General features: G+C 44.2%; 1 protein-coding gene across 1 annotated transcript in view; it reads right to left on the bottom strand.

Moving 5' to 3' along the window:
• DNAH3 (dynein axonemal heavy chain 3) overlaps window positions 1-20,348 on the bottom strand; it is a 660,573-nt gene that overhangs the window by 533,907 nt on the left and 106,318 nt on the right. Inside the window, exon 9 of the mRNA XM_078665068.1 lies at window positions 14,029-14,221. Within this exon, the coding sequence (XP_078521194.1) occupies window positions 14,029-14,221 (193 nt within the window). The remainder of the gene's footprint in view (window positions 1-14,028; window positions 14,222-20,348) is intronic.

Raw genomic sequence — 20,348 nt, 5'->3', positions numbered from 1 at the left:
TAATCTTCTCAGAAAGAAAAAAAAAAGTCAGATAGTAGCGTTAATTTATACTGCTAATGCAGGCTAAAGTCGCCGGCCTTCTTTGTAATACCAGATTCACACCCTGGTGAGATAAATTGCTAGATTCTTTGTTAACACCCAATCAAGTTAAGGTGCTCCAGTGGTAGTGTCAATGATTTTCAGATACGCTTGAGCCTGGGACTCCGATGTAAAATATGTAGATTGTCCCTTATAAATCACCTTGAGCTTGGCTGGATTCAAAAGAAATACCTGTGCACCCTTGGCTTGAAATGGCGCAAATAATTGTCGAAATTGCCATCTTAATGGCACGGTTGTAGAACAGAAATCCGGTCGAACGAAGAATTCGCACCTACTACCTGTGCGACACTTATCCGGGCGAGCTAGGTCATATAGTGCTTCTCTCAAGATGAAATTATTTAGACAGATTAGTATCGCCCGTGGTTGTGCTTTAGAACCTACAGCTAATTTGAGGCTCCATGAGTTTTGCGCTGGGTGAACGGGAATCGGTGTGCCCTAATAACCTCATACTCCCATTGCCAGTCACTTAGCTCGGGAAATGCTTCTGAAAAAGTCTCGATAATTAATTTACGTGCGTCTTTCCCTTCTCTCAGTTCCGGTATGCCTAAAACTTGAAGATTATTGCGTCTTGCACGGTTTTTCTAAGTCCGTCAGTTTTCACTCCACATCAGCTCTTGTCGCCTGCAGAGTCTCTATTGCCGCTTGTTGTTTTGTGAGTGATTCTTCGGTGCATGAAATACGTTCCTCAGTTTCTGTAACTCGTGTAGTGAGGTCGTTGATAGATTTAACCATTCGTCGCATGGTATTCTGCAGCTTCCGGAATGCTCCCTGAGTGCGGCTGCTTTCAGCTTTAGTCTCTGCCCTATGTGCCATAATGCTCTTGTAAATTAAATCCAAAGTGGCCCCGTTAACTTCCTCCTCCATTAAGCCTTGGTTCTGATCTTGTGCTTGCTCTTGCTGATCACTCTCCTCCCCTTCCCATGCGGGTTGTGCAAGGGGAGTCATTTCTTGTGAGAGACCCTCAACCTCGGGGTTCCGTCTGACAGTATCTTGATAATCGACCAGTCCCCTACCCTGCATTGGTGACTGCTCCGTATCCGCCATATCCTCGTCTTCCCCTGTAAGTGCCTCTTCCTCTCCCCATTCACCTGGCAGACTGTTACACTCATCGTTAGAAACAACAGAAAGATCTGGCATAGAATAAAACTTGCCCTCTGAAATTGCGGACTCCGAATCAGCCCTATCCTCATTTGCTGCCCGCTGTATTTTATATGTTTCATCCCCAACACTGGTGTTGCACTCAGGAGTAGCCAAGCCATTCACAGGTTTTTTTTGTACCTCTGCCCTTCGGGCCATGATTTACCCCACTGCTCGTAGTAAACTGCCAAAGTATCAGCAAGAGATATCAAGCAACACTGTATGCGCGAAAGCGCCTTTCTTCTCCGAAACCCGGTCACAGCTGCAAGTCGTCTCCTCGCAGAGCGTTACCTCAGTCGTTCAAACGCCCCTCGCGGCCCTCGCGGCTGTCTAACACCACAGCAGCCGCCGAGCTAACAGAGCACGCCCCAAGCCTCGTCCTCTGCAATATCGGAATCCTGCGGGGGTCCAGCCGGCAGACGGAGACCTGTCAGAGCGATTCCTCGCCAACCCCCAGCCGCTGATCTCTATGGCCAAGGATCTTGGATTATCACAAATGTCATCGATATAGGGCCTGCATGTACACGAAGCAGGTAAACAGCTGTTCTGGCGTTCTTTTCCGCGGAGGTGAAGAGCGCTCACTCACACGGCCATTAGTACGGCCACCATCTTGCCCCTCATTCATGCTGATATATGGATGCCGAATAGACCCTAGCCAAATGAGTGTTGTGGACATACACCTATAACAGTTTTCTAAGTGGCCAGTGCTTTATGCACATTAACCTAAATACATGCAAGAACTTGAAAGCATTCTAACTATAATTTTACAAATTGATCAGCTGCACCAGTGTTCGACAAGGCCCCACCAGGGACCAGAGCAGGATCCAATCACTGGCTACCTGTACTTTAACTTTACATACTGACATTTTCACTGGGATAGTTGCTTCCTTTGGTTTCACTAGGATTTTTTTAAATCACCAATAACTATTGCTAGGCTAGGATTGTGTTTCTTTATCTTTTGTTAATTTGTTTTCTTTTTTTATCTCACACTGCTCTGGAACTTGACCTTTTTATTTATCTTTGCTGGTTTACCTATCTGGGTGATGAGGGATTTCTGGTACTGCTCCAATGAAGACTGAGCTATCACTCCCATAGCAGTACAGGCTGGTTCCTTACACAAATATTTGAGTATACATATATTCAAGAAAAGTCATCCTTATCATCACTTCTTTCGACCACCCGGTTCAGTATTGAACCCCAAATTCCATTTAAATCTCTTCAAAGCAGTTATCACACAACTCCAGTTTCTGATCCCTGTGCAAATACGAGTTTTCATAAGCATTGGAATTACCAGATTTTGCACAGGGATCACTATTTAGTGCTTGACTTGTGATGAGAGACTTATTAGATGTTGACTCATGGACACAGGTTGTCAGAAATCTGGGCACTGGAAAAAGTACTAGCTGCTATCTTAGGTCTTGGAGACTCTTGTGGGTTTTCACCTGTGGCCTGGGTCCGTGCTGAACTGTTTTCTGATCCTGTACTGTTTTCTCATGTTTGCATTTGTATAATGTGAACTGAGCTGAAATGTAGCTATGCAAGTTCCTCCCTATGTTTTTCAGTTGACAATTCAGGGCTGGATGCAGAAAATGTTTTTATGGTTTCAAACACTCTGTTACGAAGTCTGCAACTGCAAATACATTTTTGCTATGCACCTATCCCATTTTGAAAGTCAATAAAGTACTACCAACTATTAAAAATGGGATTGCAACTGGATTCCAATCTGGTGTTTGGAAGGGCCATTTTTTGTGCCTCCGTTCGAAATACCGAATCAGTACCAGATGTATCAATAGTTTGTGACCAGAAATTGGGTTGTAAACCATTGAAATGTTAATAACTCCCATAATGGGGTGGTAACTTATTCGCCAAAGAGATAAGAGGTCTCCTTTGTGCCCCTATCCCATTATCAATGGTGGGGACTACTGCCAATTCTCACAGATTTTTTTTAATTTATTTTTATTTTCAGAAAAGCAGCCCTGTTTTCTCTAACAAAATGTGGCTATTTTAATTAAATCTTTATTAAAAAGCAATCCCAGACATGGTGGTATGCTGAATGTTACAGGTCAACATCTATGTGTATGCCTGCAATCGATGTGTGTTGCAATTTGCGATCTACCTCAAGAGTATTAATGAGATAGGTCCAGTGCTTAATTTGTAAAAAAACGAGTGCTGGTGCCCAAAGTGCTGCTCTGAAGCCCGAAGCCAGCGCTTTTAAATGTCAGTGCACCAAATACCAAGGCTGCGTAGTACTGAATACACTTCAGGTCTCTTTAATCCACTGCCAGACACTCTCTGCCACTTGAAATCTCTCTTGCAGGCTCCGGCTTTCTCCCTTGGTAAAGTTTGTTTCCATCTTTTGATTCCTTCTTTCCTGTTTGTATGTTTTTCCCTCTCTTGCTCTCTGGAAATTTCCACTGAGAAAAAATAAATGCCAGTGGGCTCCAGCAGTAACCGTCGGCTCAAAATAAGCGCCGGGTAGGTCAGACTGTGACACACTCTGATTCGTAATTTTGCGAAGCAATCTAATAATACATAAGTCGGTTCGCAAAATTCAATACTGTTAGCAATAGGGCTAGTTGCCAAATGTGACCATATTTTTTTTGTTACCATCTGGGGCTTACTTCTGTTAGGAAAATAATGCTGCTTCTTTGTGGACTGACCGGTTCTTGTTACTAGCTATAGGTTTGCAAAGGATGTTTTGTAATATTACCCTGGCCTGTGATCTATATCAATAAAATGTTGCTAAAAAAATTACAAGCTAAAAGGTTATAACTTAACCCCTCAAGCAAATACATGGGGCCAGTGGCAGGTGCTACAGATTGGGGGTGGTGGGGAGGGGTGGGGGAGGAATAAAACAACAAATAGCACTTACCTGGGTACAGCCGCCACCGCCTCTCATCCATCCTCTTCTCTTCTGGTTCCCGTCAGCAGGAAGCACCTGGGCTTCCAGACCCCACTAGCCAATCACGACGCAGCTGTAACCAGCATGACAGCAGCGTCATGATTGGTCTGAGCACCCTAGTTCGGCGCTCAGACAGGGGCTGGGAACCTGTGCATGTTCTCCACACAGGCTGTACAACACAGACAGGTGGACAACATGCTAAGTGCGCATTACTGTTTGGCCGGTCCAAGACGGCCGGCCAAACCATCATGCGCACTTAAGAGAGTGTCCACCTCTACCCCCCTCCCCTCTGCTCTGGCCAGTCCAGACCCGCCCTGCATGAAACAAACCAACTGAGCCACTGTGGTACGGAAAAAAAATTATAATAACATTGCGTTATTATAAAAAATGTTTTCCTTTTTGAACTGCTCAGAGAGCAGTGAGTCGAAGCTTCTCCGCCTTAGCGGGCAAGGTGCTGCTGCATAGGGCTCAATTTGTCAATAAAAGCGCAAACAGTACGGGTGGTGATTTAAGTACTGGAGAACAGCCTCTAAGAAAGGAGTACCGCGAGGAGCCAATGTGGAGCAACTCTCACTCCATTGGTAGCCAACCCCACTCACTTCTTCTTGACTGTTAAATCACACATTTATTCATTGAAGTCATAATGATAAATACTTTAAAGTAAAGACTATGAAAATATATCAGTCAAACTGAAGAAAGAGGAGTTGATTGTGGGAAGCCATGGTAGATCTGTCATCTGACAGCCGGAACAAAGAGATGGGGTGCATTTTCAGTTACTTTCTAAATGGATGCAGGGAGGAGAACATTTTCAGAAGAATTGAAAGTTTGCTGCATGCTTCGAAGCACTGATTCATATGGCTTGTTTTCTTGCTTGCTCATTCAGGCTTTCTTTATCTCTAGACTTGTGAGGGCAAGAGATGTGCATTGTGCAGAGCCCATCTGAGATGTGCAGTTCATGTGAAAAGTTGTCTTTTTAGATCTGGCATAAAGACAGCCTTAAAGCCCAAGAAAGCGATATCATAAATAAAATGATAATAAGCAATCGAGAGAAGGACTTTGGCTAACTTTCCTTCAAAAAATGCTTTTAGGAAGCGCTCTTAAGGTTTTGGATCAGCTCACTGGACAATCCACATAGAGAGGTGTCAAGTGTCAGTCCCATTCCTCAATTGCTTGTTAGAAGTGTCATTCTCATTTTGGAACTACCCACAGGACACCAATTCAGTGCTGGAAATGTTAGTCAAAGTCGTCAATTGAGTGTTTCCACTTTACTGTCGGAATATGCCTGAAGGGCGAGGACTGCGAGGCAAAGTAGTCAATTTCTAGCACCGTTTCATAATTTCACACACTAGCCTTCCTGAAAGTTGTTGTGTGCACTACAGGTGACAGCCTGTGTCTAGTGAAGATGTTAGCTGAGATCAGAATATACCTTCATCACCGTAAGGTGTAGGCTGCCAGTACCATTTTGCCTCTCTGTACAAAAGATTGTGAACTTTTATTGTAATTCTAAATGCTGCCCATATTAGCCTGTGGAAGGCAACCAGACATCTGATTCACTTTGTACAGCAAATGCAGATTATTCTAACTAATATTAATGTCCACGTTGCATTCAAACATCATTGAAGCAGAATATGAATATTTACATATTTTAGTACATGATGGTAAAATGGAAACATCTTTTTTTAATTATTCAAAACAGCTTTCAATGATTTTACCCAATTACTATTTTATATGCCTAGAAACCTCCAACTACATTGATAAAAGACTTGGCATCATTGACCTTAGTGTGATCTAAAATAAAAGGTCTGACTTCGAAGATGGCCACTGCTGTTGTTGACCTCAACTAAGACTACAGAGTGTTGGTCCTTCTTTTCTTTCCATCATGTATCCATTGTGTTTTGTTGGTCTTTCTTTTCTTTCCATCATGTATCCATTGTTTGTGATCTAGAGTGGATCTGCTAGGCTTGTGCTCGTTTGTTCCCTTCCAAGTATCTGCAAAGCGAACTTCCAGTACCAGAATTGACTGCTCTTATTTTTTGTGGGATGGCGCCACTGGGGGATGTCAAGATGATGATGGAGGGTTCAGAGAATGTAAGAAGACAGAGGCTGAAGAGAGGTTCAGGAGCTGTGGGGTGGTCTTCACAACTTTGCTGTGCAGCACGAGTTTCCCTACTCATCCTGAACCCCAAGTTGATTAGGATGTGGTGACAGAAAGACATCACCCTGAGATGGAGTTCATAGTGCTAGGTCACAAATATCAGTCAAATATAGTGGAGTAGAACACAGAAATATCTGGCCTAAATAAAAGACAAAACGTCTGGGAAACACAAGGGCGAGGTTTTAGGAGGCCAAAGCAATTAGAATACGTTTTCACATCTAAGTCAGGACCACGTTAAGACACATCCAATCGCCTTTTCAAATGTTTAGTAAATAAGATATTGTTTTATTTGTAAGTGTTCAGTATTTTACTAATATGAAATTGCTTGTCTACCTTCACGCCTTTATCAACTCATAGTCACCCACCTGTTTTAAGCTTTCTCGAACATATTCACCAACTCCATTCATCCAACCACTCTCATTTACCCCTACGATTACCAACATTTACTTGCCCACTCACATAGCCAACTAATTCATCAACTTGCCTATTCATACAACCCTACCAACACAGAAACATACACACAAAAACTCGCCTGTCCATCACCAGGCACTATCACTAAGAAAACAACGCATACTTATCGGATATCCAAATGCTTATATTACTGGACATGCTATTTTTGTGCAGAAATCATAGTAAGACCCCCTGGTTTTGTGAAAAGTCTGCCCCTCATCCACTTTCTGTAACATTAACATCTCCACAATGGTTTAATAATCCTTTCTCTTGGATACAAAATGCATCCTCGCAGAACAGAAGGGGAAATATGCCTAGAAGAAATGACAAAATCTACTTCAATACAGAAATGTGTTTTTTGTATTAAATTCTAAAAACGAATTGAAGTTAAAAAAAGAAATGAGTTTTGTTTTTTAATAATAGAAAAGCATTTGTTTAACAAATTAGGTTAACTGCGTGTGTTCCCTATGAAGAACATGCTTTATTCATTCATAAATTGATCGATATACAAGCATATCTGTAGAAGAAACGTAGATTTTCAAATAAGTCAGCTGCAGATAACATATCGGATTATTCTACATAAGGCGTTTTCTATGCTACCACGTTGTACTTGAGTAACATGATTTGTTTTACGTCTACCTTTTGATGAGTATGGGTAGTTGAAAACTCTCACAATCACTTATACTCCACACAGGTGCAAATTAACCAGAGCTCTCAAGTATCCCAGGTCCAGGCTTTCCCTTTCCCTTCTGGGACTGATTGTCATGATCTTCTAATGTGAGAAACAGGACTACAAATCCCAGAATCCAAAGAAAAACCAGGACTCCATGAGCTACTCATGCATGAAACTGAGCAGCATGAGACCCTGTTGAAAAGTAACCTGTACCTCACATGGGTTTTAATTTTGGTCAGCAGACTATTAAATTAAAATTACACTTATTAAAAAAAAGACATAACATGTCTATCGGTTTATCAAATATTATACAAGCATTGCCAAATACCACAGGTTTGGCTTTTTATCTCTGAGAGCGCCGCTCGTATGTTTGGAAAGTCTGTCTGTGGCTTTGTGAATAACTGAATATGAGAATGACTCACTGTGTGGGGTAATGTCCAGCTTCTTGGCCTCGGCCATCCGTCCAGTCACTCATCATCTTACCCATCCATCCATCCACTCCTCACTCATTCATCCCTCTTTTAACCAATTATGAACACAGCCACCTATTCCTCCATCCATTCAGGTATCTCCTCACCTATTCAACCCACCCTCCATGCAGTCATTCGCCCAAACATTCATCCACTTTTCCATTAACTCAATTAGGCACTTACTCATCCATTTATACATCCACGTGCTAGTTAATCCTTCTCTTCACCCACCCATTGAATCATTCCCACATTCGTCCTTTTACAAATCTACAAACCCATACATACAAAATCGACAGGTACTGCACTTTCATTTTAAAAAGTCAGTCCTATTGGTTTGCCGATGCTTATTTGTGTTCACTTCGTTGACTTCGTTGACAAGCAAGTCATAAATCTAATGTGGACTTCTAAGGGGACCAAGTGCAGCTGTGTTACAATGGGGAGAAGAGGACACAGGTTGCATGATTGTTAGTCAGGCAGGTGATTACATGAGTGAAGCTGGGGTTGTATCTAGGAGGCGGTAGTCAGAGCACCGCCCCCATCAGTGTGGACCTGCAAAGAGCAACGAACTGGGGTTGGCAAACACATATTCTTATTCCTTTGTGCATAGAGGCGGTTGGCGAGGATCAGGTGCTATATTGACTATACTGCAGCAAACGGGGTTCAGTGGCAAACACATTCTTATTCCAATCCTTTGTGCATAGAGGCGATGGGTGCGGATAAGGCGCTATATTAACTAGATATTGTTGCAGAAACTAAAAAAGTTCAGTGACAAACACATTCTTATTCCTTTGTGCATAGAGGTGGTGGGCGAGGATAAGGCGCTATATTAACTATTCTGCAGCCAACGGGGTGCATTGGCAAACACATATTCTTTTTTTTATTTTATTTTTTTATTCTTTTTATTAACAATGCGCATGAGACCATACAGCATCACACACTTCCAAAATAGTACATTGGGACATATTACAAAATTGACTTCCCATTTATCAGTAGGGAACAACAAGGACGATAAGCCAATGCCAACCTTCCTATCCTTCCATGATTGCACCAGTTTCTCTGTACCTGCGCCAGGGTGTCCACACTTTTATCCACTTTTGAGTACACCCCCTACTTTTACATACTGTTTCCTCTGCCCTTTGGCACCAGTCGAGGTCACGCTGCCAGTCTTCGCATCGTGGGGGTGACTGTGTCCCCCACCTTCTAGCAATATTCCGTTTCGCCACCCCCGCTGCTAGGGCCAGGCAGAGTTCCACTTATCTAGACCAGTCTGTGTCTCCCTTGATCATCAGTAATAGCCACTTTGGCTCCATCGGCACCGTACTTCCCACCACCCTGGACATGATATCAGTGACTCTCGTCCAATATGGGGATGATCTCCGGACACTCCCATAAGATAACGGGGTTCAGTGGCAAGCACATATTCTCATTCCTTTGTGCATGGATGCGGTGGGCGAGGCTAAGGCGCTATATTAATTGTTCTGCAGCTAACGGGGTTCAGTGGCAAACACATACTCTTATTCCTTTGTGCATAGAGGTGGTGGGCGATGATAAGGCGCTATATTAACTATTCTGCAGCTAACAGGGTTCAGTGGCAAACACATATTCTTATTCCTTTTTGCATAGTAGTGGTGGGCAATGATAAGGCGCTATATTAACTATTCTGCATCTAATGGGGTTCAGTGGCAAACACATATTCTTATTCCATTGTGCATAGAGGCGGTGGGCGAGGATAAGGCGCTCTATTAACTAGATTTTGTTTCTGCAACTAACGGGGTTCAGTGGCAAGCACCTATTCTCATTCCTTTGTGCATAGACGCGGTGGGCGAGGCTAAGGCGCTATATTAACTATTCTGCAGCTAATGGGGTTCATTGGCAAACACATATTCTTATGCCTTTGTGCATAGAGGCAGTGGGTGAGGATAAGGCGCTATATTAACTAGATATTGTTTGTGCAGCTAACAGGGTTCAGTGGCAAACACATATTCTTACTCCCTTGTGCATAGAGGTGATTGGCAAGGATAAGGTGTGGAAGTTGGATCGGCGCTTAAATAACCACTCTGAGGCACTGTGTACACTTAGATTTGTACATTTATTCGGAGTGCCGGGGAGATGCTGCTGACTCTCAGCTCCGGCCTCGCGCACCCAAAATGGCCGCGCTTCCGGTTCCGGTCGGGGCGTGCCCATGAACAACTAGACCATTACCACATATCTCCCCCTCTTAATAATACAACACAAACCCCAAAAGGGAACAGTCTTACTTGGTGCTCATAACAAAGTCTTCAAACTTCTTGGGTACCCTCACAACTCTGCCCGCTCTCGTTCTGGCAGTACCCTTCACCTGCTGTCCATCTTCCACCTCTTGGAGGGTCTCCTGCCGCTTGTCCTCTGACATGCTCCTTCGTTCTTGTTCAGTAGCTCGCCTCTTGTCTGTCTCCTTGCTGACTCCTCCTCGGGTTGTCTCCGCTCCCTTCACCTTGTCTTTATCTTCTCCAGTTTTGAAAATAGTAGACTCTTCTACTCGTTCTGTACAACCTCCTTCTTGTCCCTCACTGCTTTCCTGTGGTTGCGCGTATTCCATTCTTGTCTCTTCCCAGTTGAGGATTTTGTTACATTTTGCCATTCTGTCTTGCGACCATACCTTCCCGTTGCTGAGCAGTGCGGATCTGGCATATGGTTCGATGACCTGGAGTGGTGGGGTGAACTTGCTTTCCCCTTTCCTTTTCATTATTGCCAATTTCACCCTCACCCATTCTCCTTTTTCCAATGTCTTTCCACTTGCGTTGCGCCTTTTGTCATACTCTTGTGTGTATGTTGCTTGTGCATCCTCCAGGTTCCTTTTTACTACCGCTGGAGACCATTAGCTCTGTACCACCATGTGCCTCCACGCAAGGTTGTCTTTTGTGAAGGGTTCCCTTCCTCTAAATACATTGAATGGGCTGTACCCTGTAGTTCCAGGGGTGATGCGGTATGCCCACAGCATCTTAGACAGTTCTGTTTCCCAGTCCAGTCCGGCACTTATGGCTGCTTGGATAGTTCCCATGATAACTCGATTGAACCGTTCGACCAGTCCAGTTCCGGCCGCATGATATATGGGTGTGTGTTTTACTTCAATCCCGTTCCTTGCCATGTATGCCTCCCATTTGGCTAACACGAATTGCGGCCCATTATCACACGTTATTACTTTAGGGATACCCTCTTTCACGAACACTGCGTTCAGGAAGGACAGCACTGCTTCTGTGTCTACAGTTTCCTTTATCTCCACCTCTGGCCATTTGGAGTATCTGTATCCCATCACTATAGCGTACTTCTGCACTCCTTCCTTATCTAGGATGGGTCCTATGATGTCTATGGACACCAGTTCCCACGGACTACTTGGTGTGGGGAACTTTCCTAGTGGCGGTCTCATTAAAGTCTGTGATTTGTCCGCACGGGAGCACAATTCACAGTTCTGCACATGTCTCTCAACCTGGGCATCTATGGCGGGCCACCAGTACATTTGTTTCGCCAAAGCTTTTGTTTTTGTTATACCTTGATGGCCTTCATGTAGGAGTGCCAGCAGATGCTCCACTAGTGCTTGAGGAGGAATGACCTTGTCCCCTCTCAAAAGGAATATTGGATTTTCCCCTAGCGACAGTTCTTCTCTGACCTCCCAGTATATTCTCATTTGACTGTCCAGATGCTTTTTGTCAGGCCACCCAAGCACTACATATCCCTTGACTGCTGCTAGCGTTTCATCTCTTCCATATGCATCGGCCCACTCCTGTTCGCTGATGTTCCGCTCCATGTCTTCCATGGTGGCCACCATGTACCCCTATAGAGCCTGTAGTGTACGCATAAGGATGCATGTACATCCCCAGATGAGGCACTCCGTGAAGGGTTCAAAAATGATTCCAAGGTTAGTAGATAGTTGTAGATAAGTACATTTATTTTTCAATGATGGTCATGTGAAAAATTCTCAATGATATTTAAATCATATTAGTGATGATGGTCAAAACATCAATTATCAATTCACACTCCAATGCATTTCGGGCGGATTGCCCTTTATCAAGGAGAGCTGAAAGGAAAGACAAGCCCATATCAGCGAGGCAGATAATGAATATGCATAACGTATAAAGTTTTACGTGCAGATCAATAGGTGCAAAGACTGGAAAGAAAAACGTGAACAGCGTGACGAAACGTGTAGAGCTAAAAAAGAAAAAAGGAATAAGGTGCCGGGAAAGGAGTGTTGGGACTCTACCGCGGTGAGGGAAAAGTTGGGAAAAGAATTAAGGATAGTTGGACGGCTCTGTTGAGAGGCAGAGTACTTACTTAAACGCGAAGGCGGTGAAGACCGTTACTCCGAGGAGTGTGTCCGCGTCTTCTGGTTAGGTGAACTCCGGTGTGTGGCGACAGGTAGAAGAACAGGAAAGTAAAGTAGGAAACATAAACGAAGGACTTACTGATGTAAAGGAAAGTGAACTAGAGTGGTGGCCATTTTGGAATGGTGAAAGATGACGGGGGGTGTGAAAGAAACCAGAGGATACGGTGGAGAAAAGGAAGAGAATAAAAAGAATAACAAGAATAAAGAGCAATGCTATGCGAGATACATATATATAGATGTCGAGTAACATGATTACAGGTGACAACTATACTCCACACGATCATTGAGTCCGTGAGGCTTGAGTGACTGCAAACGGTATATCCATTCGAGTTCTCTTCTAAGTAATGTTTTACGAATGTTAATCCCCTCTTTTGGGGTCATAAGTTCCAAAACTACAAATTGTAGTTGAGCAATGGAATGATGCTGTTCATGAAAGTGCATGGCGACGTAAGATTTCTCTTGTTTGGTACGGATGTTAGACTTATGTTCGTTCATGCGAACTTTTATTTTCCTCTCAGTCTTGCCCACATACATTTTACCGCAAGGGCATTTTAGTGCATAAATGAGGTTCATGGAGTCACATGTCGCGTTTACTTGAAGTTTGATGGGGTGTCCTTTCATAGGGTGTCTGATGGTGTTTCCCTTTATTATGCAGTTGCAGTTGTTGCAATTAAAACATGGTTGAGTGCCTTTGTAAACTTTGTTGGGTGATGTAGGTTTGGAAAGAATTTCTTTTAAATTCTTGCTACGAGTGTAAGCGAACAGTGGCGGGGCTTGAGTCGTCTCCCTCGCCTCCTGATGCACCTCGGGCGTCCAGGATTGCCCCTTGTTACTTTCTCTCAGCCCCCCCTTGTACCTTCCGCAGTGACAGTATGTTGTGCCGTTTCCTGTTTGGCGGCTTCGTAATGGCGTTTTGTCTGCCTTCTCTTGGCCCTTTGTGCAGTTCCTGCTTGAGGGATGAGTATCCCACCGGCTCTTTCGTTTCCCTTGGCAGCCTGGCAGTTGTGCGCTTATTGCTGGCCGGTTTAGCCTTCCCTGTTCCCAGCCCCTCACCTTGGTTCGCAGGGTGCCTGCTTTGGGGTGGCTTGCTCGCTTTTGGCCTTGGGCGGCGTCTCCAGGGATGCTTGGACTGTTGTGCCGCCCTTTGAGTGGCTGCCGTTGGAGGAGCTCGCTGGTAACGCCTGCACCCCCCTCTGCCGCGCTCCGATGTAAGTGTGGCCGCTCTCAGGCCTCTGCCCACGTGGTCGGTGGTTGGATTGCCCTGTTGCTGCACGATCTCGCTTCCGTGTAGTTTGCCTTTTTTTTTTTTGCGGTAGTTACGGAGCCCATCCTCGTCGCCATTGTGGAAGTTGGATCGGCGCTTAAATAACCACTCTGAGGCACTGTGTACACTTAGATTTGTACTTTTATTCGGAGCGCCAGGGAGCTGCTGCTGACTCTCAGCTCCGGCCTCGCGCACCCAAAATGGCAGCGCTTCCGGTTCCGGTCGGGGCGTGCCCCTGAACAACTAGACCGTTACCACATAAGGCGCTCTATTAACTAGACATTGTTTCTATTTGTTTAACTTCGGTGCGAATAATAACTTTTCAGGTATTTAAGCATGCCAATATGTAAGGAAATAGAAAAGGAAGGTGTTTTTCTAATCACTGTGTCCACCATATGCTGCGAGAGCTGTTTTAGGAATAAATAAATCTTACTTTTTATAGGAGCCAAAATATTCCATATACATAACACAAAAAGTACATATAGAGAGTAGCTGCGGCTTGCATCCCATTACTATACCTTATGAATAGCAAAAAAGGAAAGGATGTCCTGCAGGGAGTTTGTGACCATTCCACGTAGCTGTAGAGACATGAATGAAGCGACGCAGGCAAAAAACTCTTGAATTTGCTGAAAAGAGTCATTATTTTGTGGCACAAAATGGATCCAGTTTTCCTTATTCGCGATAAAGAGCGATGCACACATTGGAATCCATCTGAAAAGCAAAACAGTGAAAAAAAGGTCTATATATTTCCCAGTTATTTTTACATGTGAACAATATTGTGACAGACACTCATGTGCCTAGCTGCTTGATGCTACAGTAAAGCTATTTAAAGAGCTAAAAGCTAAATTACATTAACTTAATAAATATTAGCTATTTGGTCCAAAGCACATACATACATATCAAAAGTTTGTATTTCAGCACGAGGGGAACACTCAATAAATGAATAACTGGATCTTAAAGGAGTGATCACACTGTTTAATTTGTGGTAAATAATTCCACAGAAAATGTCTTCATGTTGAGCCTGGTGGTTTAAGTATTTCTTTAATTTCACAGATTGATTTAAGTCCTGCTGTTCAGCACATCAAGCTTAACCTACTCAAAACAGAAGCATGGGTTTTACATTTTACAAGGACTCTCTAACTTGTCTTTGCAAGGAAAGATGGGAGAAACAGGGGATATCGAGGTATAAGAATATCTAGGAAAAAATATCGAAAGATAACTAGGCATAGATTTTCTAGACCTACATCCACTTACATGCGACTTGACTATATATATTGGCATGGTATGCATGATGTGCAGTTAGGAATAGTAAATGTATACATTGTCTACATGCACTTACTATTCAATATTCAGCTTTTTGGAACTTTATCCAGGATATTCATGTACCAGGATATTCTTATCCGCGATAACCAGTTGTTCAATCAGTGGTGAGGATGGCTGTGTTGATGTTGTGAAGTTGGAGAGCAAGGAAGGTAACTAGTATTGCATTCTGTCCTGGAAACAATTTGAGGTTATGAAAGCAGATGCAGAGCCTTGATCCAAGCCTAAAGGCTGCATTGGATTTCCTGGCCACAAGAAATTCCAAGGCTAGAAGAGATGTCCGTTGAGTGTGGTCTGCAAAGGGCCACATGGCTAGCACATAGGTTTTGAAATAGGCGGGCAGGAAGTCATGGACATAATGTACTAAATCACATCTTGGGACATTCCCTTCTCTAACGAAAAGCAAACGAAGGAAACGCCAGCAGATATTGTTACCTGGTGGGATCTGTGGTAAGGAGTGCAAGCATTGAAGTTTGCTGTGAACAATGGCCATGTTTGCATTGGCCAGGTTGGGACAGGAGAGCTTTGCGATGAGCGCCATGGTATTTAGGTGGATTAGATGGAGTGCGAGTAGCATGTGTAACTGATCTCAGAATTCTTGGGGCTTTATTAACAAGATAACCATTAGTGGGTCTGGTAATTCCAGCCTTTGCAAATACCCATGCTGGCTTCCACTATATCCATGGGAGCTGGATAAATATGCAAATCCAAGCTGGACCCCCAGGGTCCATTTTGGAATGGAAACTAACCAGGGAAATCAATTCTAAACACTTCTCAATCTCTGGGTTATTCTTCTTTCTAACCACACACACATACCTTTTAGATATTGGCTTCTTTGAGCAGCCGGAATCTTCAGGAGAAACTGAAGGTGCCCATCGTTTTCCAGCATTACTCGTAATGCATACCTATCACTACAAGGACTGAACAAAGTGAAAAGCCTTTCCCTCTTAAGTACCTGTGAAGTGATAAGATGTGAGCCTTTGCTTCACCGTCATTGCACCTAGGTGTGAGGCTCCCGATTGCTCCTGGCCAGGATACTCCAACAAAAAGAGGCATAATGGCCCTTTAACCCCTTCCATGCGTCGGACAGCCTGGGGCTATCAGACGTCACGGTGGGCATGTGCGAAGGACGGCCAAGGGCTGTGCGAAGGACGGCCAAGGGCTGTCCGAACCCCACCCACTCATTAACCGCATCAATGCGGCGGCTTTTCCCGCTGTACGCGGCAATTTTGAAATTACCGCGTTACATGACGAGCTCAGCTCGTCATGAGCGCACGGCAGGTTACGCTCATGACGAGCTGAGCTCGTCTTCAGCCCCGAAGGGGTTAACTCGCCCGCACCGCGGGGGAATTTGCGCAGCACACAAGGGGTTAAATCCGGCTTTTGTTATGGGCCCAGCTCGAATCTGATAAGCTCCCTCCCCACTTGCACATTGCTGCTCAGAACAAAGGCAGACAACGTGCAGGCGCTGCTGAAATTGTCCCAGTGTCTGAAAATTACACCAAGACGAATTCAGCTAATTTCTGTGGGGCCCAACCTCTTGGCAGGGTAGACGGCGTCCACCCTGTGAAAAGAGTGGGTATATTCCGTCTACCCGCGTGTACCCTTGACTCGTGCCCTGCCTATCAGAGATTATGAGCGGCGCGTGATCATGCCTACGTGTTGGGAGGATTTTGATACTATAATCAGAACCTTGGAAAAATGTTGGTGTTGGAAATGACATTAACACTGACATGTATGTTCAAAATGCATGAGGCAGCGCATGAAGCAGCCAGTGAGCGGTTGTGTAAAAATTCAAGTCTGCTTAGGAGAAAGGAGGGAACCCACTTTGGAAAGGGTACAGATCATTCCTCAGAATGGCCCTCACCTCCACTACCAAATTATTTATTTCATGTAGCTCAATTACCAATTATTGAAACATGCTTTAGAATTAAAACTTTGTTTCAGTTTTGAAAAATGTCTCAGGGAAAATCCATTACTTTCCCATACTAATGCCACTCCGATTTGACATGTTTAATAGCTCTCAAGCACCTCTCGTTTTAGGCCCCGATTAGGAGCTGGGTGTTACAGTCTCAAAGAAGTTTGCTGTTTTCCCCTGAATTCTGCAGGTCAAAACTGCTCATCGCAGTTAACGCATCGAAAAAAGGGACTTTTTGCATGTTATGCCTCATTTCCAAGTTCACAACTCGAACAGGAGGTATTCATACCTCATGCCTCCGTTTTACACGTGAACACGGGGTAATAATGATGATTTTCTAAAGAGTATCCCACAAGCGCCCTGAAGTCAGCTAGCCTCTCTGCCTTCTCCTCAAAAAGAAGAAATGGAGTCTATGCCTTTACCTCTGAATGCCACACTGAGAAATGAAATGATAAGCAAACTGAGGCCCAGGGCTGTGTAACATGAACACGATCACATTACTCAGGTAGAGAAGCTGGGATTTTGACTGATGGGTCTTGATTCCGAAATCTAATAGTTAGCTAATAGCCATCTGCTGCCTTTGGAAGTGAGGGGCTAAAAGAGGAGGTATTAGGATAAACAGAGGTACTATGGTTAAACGTAAGGCACCGTGGGATACCTTGGGGCTTTAACCTGATAGCTCAAACATACACACATGAAACCAGCCTTCTGCCCTTGCTTCAATCTGTTCCTGGAAGACTCGGTAGAACTGAAATTAAACTTCAAGGATGTATATAGGCTGCGGCCCTCTTGCAGGCGTTCTTGTGCTTTGGAAATATTTTGAAGGTTGAAAGTTCAATATCTCAAAGAGTTAGGATTACTTTCTGCAGCTCATGTTCCTTCTTAGGACAATCAACAACCTCCTATTTGCTGCTGAGGAACCTAAAAAGGGATGGGAGCAGGGACTCTTCTGCCCAGCGACAACATATCCTGCCTTAGAGCAGGTACGAAAATGCAAGATGAGGGCAGGGAAGCCACTTCGGTTTGCCCTTCAGTCTGCTAGGATCACACGCTGAATTGCCACTGAGCTTCATCAAAGGTTGAGGCACTTTGCAGCTTGTATTCTGTCTTGCTGCCTGGCTCAGACAGCAAAGACACAACAGTGTGGACAAGGGGTGACTGCACCCCAGGAAGCCTTCACCTGCCTGAGCACAGGCAATAGTGTCTACACATGTGCATATGAAGCTTTGCCTTAGCACTGAAGGTTGTGTCTGGTTAGTTGCAGCTGAACATGGGTATATGGGGCAATGCTATGTGTAGACACTTGACTTCATGCTTGGGAATTTAAGGATGCATTCAGACAATTGAGTCTGTGCTTGGTCAAATGACACCCAGATGCTCTAATTGGTCATTAGATCATTGGCTTTGCATGAGTACTGGGTATGTCACTTTGTTTTTGGGCATTTGAGGCTATGCAGGCAGTATAACTGTTGCTGTGTGAGCACCTGAGGTGGTGGCCATACATTTGTGCCCATGCTTTGGAATATGATGCAGTGTCTTTGTGTTTGAAGCTATGTCTGGGCATTTGTGGCTGTACCTGGGTATTTGATGGATTTTCTTGGCACATGAGTCTTCTGTTGAGTAATCAAAGCTTTTATTGGGTGTATGGGGTTGTATTTGAGCAGACGATAACTGTCCCTTGGTAGATACCGTCTGTTCCACTGGGATACCATGAATGCACATATGGTAACATCACCCTACTTCGTCCTAAGACAGATGTTTATTAACTTGTTATATCATGAATCCTGCTATCTAATATCATTGCAGTCTGTTTCTTTGCTGCGATTTCCTGGTATGTCTTTGGGGATCAGAGCTTCTACAATAGTATGTGAGAATCCTGGGTGCTTTGATTTGTTAACCAGAAAACCTTACTCTGAGACATCTCCAATCCGCCTCATCATTATCTTCCCAGTTATCCTATCACGTGTCAGCTCAGCTCATTATAAAGGCAGCAGGGAGCCAATCTGCTAAGGTCACAGCATACATTGTTGATGCACAGATATAAGCAACAAGACCACACATTCTGCAGTTCACATTTTAACAGAGATTGTGAGCACTATAGAAAACAGACGAACCTCGCAAGTTCTCCAGACCCATATTTAAGTAAGAGTTGTTACCTTTTCTCGTTCAGACATGTAACAACCTGGGCCCACGCTGGCGAAGAGACAGAGGCCTGCTGTTGCCAGAAGGCTACCGGCCCTCCACCCACGCAGATGGAGGGGGTACATTTCACAAGGCCAGCCTGAAATGATCATCTTTGGTTCTACGTGGGAGAGGCTATTAGGGGAAATGGTGAGAGTATGGAGGGATTTCTTTTTAAGTTTGGTGCTCCAATGTTTTTTAAGAAGGTCTGATTGAAAGTACTAAACTCTGCCCTTAATTTGTGGTATAGGATAAGGAGAATGTGGGGATTAGGTTATTATTCCGATCTGGCCCCCTTTGGGATTCCCCCGGGACTCCGATCTGTTTAAAAGATACATTAAGTCTTCCCCTTAAGCGGGCCGGTCTTAATACATGGGCAGACTTAAGGACAAATGAGGGGTTGCTCCCATGGGTAGTCTTTAACGCAAAAACGTGAAATAATCTCTCTAAATTTAAATGTATCCAATTGTCTTCTTGGTTTGCTGCCTCCAAACAGGAGTTGGGGGGCAACTGGGAGTTAGAGAGCTTTCTTCAAGATATTACACCTAAAAGTAAGGAGGTTGCAAGGTGGTACGAAAAACTTCTGGAGGCTGAAGAGAAGAAGTTATCTCCCCCCCACCAAGTATGGAGTGGTGTATTTCAGGTGGCTGACATTAAATTGATTTGGGACAACTCTTTGAGGCTTCTATACTTCATCGTTAGACCTGCAAACTTGAAGAGGAACCACTTCTTCACCATTAATCAACTCAATTTTACGCCGTTCAAAATTGTAAAGTTTGCCCCTCAGCCCTCTCCTAAGTGTATTAGGTGTGGACACCTGGAGGCTGATGATGTTCATATCTTTTTTCAATGTCCCAGGCTAAGTGTCTATTGGGGATTTATAGAGCTCTTCCTGAAGGATATCATGGGTGGGGGGGGGTTATACTGAATGTAATGCTTGTCCTACTTGGAGTTGATGAGATAACCAGTAATCTCCTGGGACGATCACAGAGACAGTTGCATTTCTATCTGATACTAATAGCTAGATGGGAAATTTGTATGAATAGAAAGACCCTATCCCCACGAAAGTAGAAGATTTGATCAGGGCTGCCAGCAGGATGTGGAGGCTATATCAGGGCACAGAATCGAGCTCTGCTATGGCAATATGGTCTGATTTCTCATTTTGGTATGGTTTCCTCAGCACAGGTCACATATCCCAATGATTACACCAAGGCACCAATAATGGGGAAGGTCCTGTATGGTGTCAGGACCATGGGCGAATGCAGTGACCGCTGGGTGGTTAGATAGATGGAGCGGTCCCCTGAGAGTTGCAGAAGCTCTTGGTGGTATGAGGAATACAAAAAAATAAAAATGATATGATCATCTTCGGAAATGCTGGGTTTTCCCTTTGTACGCTTGCCATAGGGACTCAAGCAGGTG

This window comes from Lissotriton helveticus, chromosome 10, assembly GCF_964261635.1.
Source record: "Lissotriton helveticus chromosome 10, aLisHel1.1, whole genome shotgun sequence".
NCBI lineage: Eukaryota > Metazoa > Chordata > Amphibia > Caudata > Salamandridae > Lissotriton > Lissotriton helveticus.
Note: the sequence above shows the minus strand (reverse complement) of the source record. Positions and strands in the feature narration are given on the sequence as shown.